The sequence below is a fragment of the Pteropus vampyrus genome, unplaced genomic scaffold (assembly GCF_000151845.1).
Source record: "Pteropus vampyrus isolate Shadow unplaced genomic scaffold, Pvam_2.0 Scaffold128, whole genome shotgun sequence".
Lineage (NCBI taxonomy): Eukaryota > Metazoa > Chordata > Mammalia > Chiroptera > Pteropodidae > Pteropus > Pteropus vampyrus.
In genome coordinates this window covers 2,564,066-2,568,436 of record NW_011888909.1, presented here as the reverse complement: position 1 = coordinate 2,568,436, position 4,371 = coordinate 2,564,066, and the positions used below count along the sequence as shown (strand labels likewise).

Here is a 4,371-nt window from a genome sequence, read left to right as displayed (position 1 = left end):
GGAGGTAACAGGCCTGGGAGGAGGCCCAGGCGCTGCGATTTTTACAGCTTCCCAGGTAACTCAGATGTGCAGTCAAGGTTGAGACTACTGATCAAGACACCTACACGGAAAGCAAAACTGGACATCCTTACCACCTTCTATCAGTGGAGACTGATGACACTTCTGGATTTCACAGTGTCTTCTAAAAACGAATGCCTGCTCAGCTATGAAACCCCAAAGAAGGCTCATCCCCTTGGAGAAGTGCCGCAAACTTGAAAAGTGAGATCAACCATCACCTGTAACAGAGCTCCTGGGATGGCAGAAAGTACCAGTCCCTCCCTGGGTGCCTGTTACAACGACTGCCATGTAGGAATGTGGCCTGATGGCTCCAAGGGGCCAGTGGGCACGCCTTGAACACTGAACCTCTGCTGCTGTCCATGTGCTTCTGGAGACCCCTACACCTGGTGCCCGAGACACCAGGGGGCCTACTTCTAAGGAGCTAAGACTTCTGGGGGCTGCAGTAAGGAAGCTCCTACTTGTCAGTTAAACAAAAGAATAATCCACAGACCCCTTTCCAGTGTGTACTTTCGCTGTCATCCAACAGCCCATTACCATGTCACAGCACAGCGCACCCTTCCATAGGTCACTTTGTTTAAAATGACATGGATAATGCACATGTCAGCAAGCTGACAGTCCTGGCCGTCCTTCAGAGATAAAAACCTCAAGGCGAGAGCCTGTTCTTATCTGGGGACATGCATTGGTCTATCATCCAAGTCAGGCAGAACATGATTTCTCCAGAGAACACTTTTTTCATTTCCTGATTTTAAGGAAATCAAATAAGCACCATTTGTCTTCATCTGAATATGCTTGACCTGCTCAAATGATGATGTCTTGCATTTTATAACAGGCTACATATGCTGAATTCAAATTAACAACAGTACAGAACAAGAGCCTTTACATTCCTCTTAGAGGCTGGCGGCAGAGAAGAAGGAAAAAATCTGGGCTTGATAGAAAGATGTCACTAAATGCTAACCGATGAGTAAAATCAGCAAACGTGTAGGAGGTGACAGGCGGAGAACAGGGCTCAAGAAAGCCAGCTATGCAGGACAGACCCAGAAATTGAGGAAGGGAGGACAAGTCCCCTCCTTTTGGTACACGGAAACCAAGATATTCAAAATACATAAAGTAGAAATAAAATTGGGAAGAAATTTAGTTGGGGGCTTGGACATCTGGGAAGAAAGACCAAACAGACAAATAATCCCTTTGTTTCAGGCAGCAGGAAGTTCACTTTACCAGGTAGTGATCCAATCTTCTGAAAGCTCAAAAACAGCTCCTTTTCTTGATCCATGTTGAGCTGGATACACAGAGGCTGGTGGCCATCAGCCTCGAAACAAGGTATGTACCTGCTGGAAGAACTGCCCTCCCACCTGGCCATCCACCTGGATGAGAAGAGAGCAGTCCCCACGTGACTCCCCCTGCCCACCCCTCACCCCATGATGACATTCCTGAAAAATACCATTAACATTTCTATCAGAAAGACCAATGTGTACAGAAAAGCAGGAAGAAACATATGAGTTAGTAAAAGAAATGAAAATTATAAACACACACTAGCACATTTAATGTTCCAATCAAGGTTAAAAAAATAAAAATCAGATGGCTATTAAAATAAATAACTCCCTCTTTTAAAATGTTTTATAAAGTAAAGACTTAGTGTCACATATATGCAGTATTAAAGGGCTTTTAAAAAATTAGTGGACCTCACAAATTAAATGTTATTTCTTGTCACAGAAAATGTCACTATGTGAATAAAGTCTGCCTTTACAGGAGAGAAAGGTGCTGGCACCATGAAGCTGGCACGCACCACCTGCAGCTGCGTGTGGGAGAACCACGGTGCCCGCAGTGTCTTATGTACTGTGCCCACAACGGGGGGAGGGTCTTACCTTCTCTTCCTGGTCACTGTCGCTGTCACACTGAAAAGGAAAACGAGAGAATAAGAGTTAATGCAAAAATTGAGTAGGTTTTTGCTTTTGATACACACCCAAAAAGCAAGACAAGTAAAGGAAATAGGAAACGTTGCCTGAGCTGGAAAGTGTTTCTTCAGCTCCAGTGCTGGTAAACAGATAAGCAAAATGCCGAGAAGCGCTCTGTTGATTTCTTCTGATGCCTGTGCTCTGTGGCTCTTCCTGTGGGCAATCTGGCAAGCTCTCAATTACACTGGTGAGACCTCCCAGCCCCCACTCCACTGCACGGCTGAGGGGATGCCCACTGAAAAGCCAACCAAGCCACAGGATTAAGGTGAATCGAGATCATTCAATGGGATTCAGAGCAAAACCATTTCTTTAACAGACCTTCTACCTTCTGCTAATGGCAAAGGCTCTATCTCTCCTGGTGCTTTTCTAGAAGTAAAGGGGTAAATCTCCGGGCATTGCATTCTCTCATTTGGACTTTCAAGGAAACAAGACATGATGGGCAAGTCTCACTATTTGTGAGCTGCCTTTTCTAGGGTCCAGAGGCCCAGCAAATAGAGGGGAGATATTCCCTATTAAAAAAGATGCCAAGGACAAGAGGCCAGGGTAACAAATCAACAATATATAGGTCAAAAAAAAAAAGTTTTAGGGGAGTAGACTCACACCATGTCTAACAGATCCCAAATTCCAACTGTTGATCTGGGTTTGGGATAACCAGAGAATGAATGATAATTAACTCAAAACTTTGGGTTCCTGACTAGAAATAAAGAGAAAAAAAAGAACACTTTAAAAAAAAAAAACTAAAAGTGTTTTGTTATCCAATATTTTATTTTTAAAAAGGGGATATGTTTTATTAGAGTAAATGCACAGTAGATAACCATAACCATTCCTTCACTCGACAGCCCTTGATAAGCATTACTAAGCTGGATAAATATTCAATCGAGACACAGGACTGGCCTTAATGTTGCTTTCAGTTTATCGGTACATTCAGGCACCACTTAGAGACCAGGATCTGTTTTGAGAACTGCGTTGTTTGGCGATTCCATCATTGTGTGAACTGCATTTACACAAACCTAGATGGTCTAGCCTAAAATACACCTAGGCTTTATGGCATAGCCTAAGTTTCCTAGGGTACAAGCCTGTACAGCATGTTATGGCACAAATCAAGACAAGATTAAATCAAGCATAAGAGCAAATGATGCAATCGAGAGGGTTAATAAACACAAGATGCATGAGGCTGCTGCCATTGTAACACGGCACACCGATTTCTGGCAATTTTTTTTATAAGTAGAAAGAATACACTCCAAAAGAACAATAAAAAGTATAGTAAATACATCAACCAGTAACCTAGTTGTTTATTATCAAGAATTATGTACTGTACATAATTGTATGTGCTGTATACTTTCATGGACTGGCAGCATAGTAGGTTTGTTTGCACCAGCATCACTACAAACACGTGAGTAACGTTTTGCACTATGATGTTATGACAGCTACAACATCACGACAACATCAAAAACAGCAACAGTTTTTCAGCTCCATTATAATCTTATGGGATCACTGTCATATGTGGTCTGTCGTTGACCGAAGCATTGTCATGCAACGCTGCAGAGATAGAGTTAGAACACAAACACTGAGTAGGCCGTGGCACAGTCAGAGCTGTACGCCATTAAGATGACTCTTCCTGTGGGATGGAGGAGAGACAGTACACAGTGGGGAAAAACACAGGTCATGGGGAAGACCAGTTTGGCAACCATTACTCTGTCTAAGCCAGCACGGTGTGTGGTTTGAGAAAGGAATGAACAGATGGCTGAGCAATTCTGAAGATAGAACCAACAGGACTTGGTAACACATGGATATGGGAAGCAAGTAAGAGGAATGAGTCTAGGGTGATGCCAAAGTTTTTTAGTGTGGCCACCTGGATGTGGGAGTTGATGCTGCTTTGAACAGAAACAGAAAATAAATTTGCTTATACAGAAGCCACTACTGGCTAGATACCCACAGCCATTCACAATCCCATCTCCACAGTCTGTACCTTTTCCCGACATTTTGAGATTGAAAAAGTCAGATATTCTCTCTTTCTCTCTCAACTCCCCTTAAAGCTAAGGGTAGTCATAAGACACATTTTTGGTTGAGACTTGAAATGTCTGCCGAGGATTCTGGAAAATTTTTCTCTCCTCATGAAAAAAAAAAAAAAAGAGCAGAGTCAGGGGAGAAAAGCAGGAAGTACTTGCCTCTTGCCTTTGAACATGATTGAATGAGAATGTGATGCTCGGATCTGTGGCAGCCATATTGCAATAATGAGACAAAAAGTTTAAGTACAAAGTCAAGACGGTTGAGCCAGGAGCAGAAAAGGCCTGTCACCACTGAGCCACTTGAACCAACCTCAGAGCAGCCCGCCTCTGGACTTTTCTGTTCAGTAACAATA

General features: G+C 43.1%; 1 protein-coding gene across 12 annotated transcripts in view; it reads right to left on the bottom strand.

The window, feature by feature from the left end:
* AUTS2 (AUTS2, activator of transcription and developmental regulator) overlaps positions 1-4,371 on the bottom strand; it is a 1,087,944-nt gene that overhangs the window by 323,495 nt on the left and 760,078 nt on the right. For all 12 annotated transcript variants that reach the window (XM_023534624.1, XM_023534625.1, XM_023534622.1 and 9 more), the window contains exon 5: positions 1,920-1,949. In XM_023534624.1, coding sequence (XP_023390392.1) covers positions 1,920-1,949 — 30 coding nt within the window. The remainder of the gene's footprint in view (positions 1-1,919; positions 1,950-4,371) is intronic.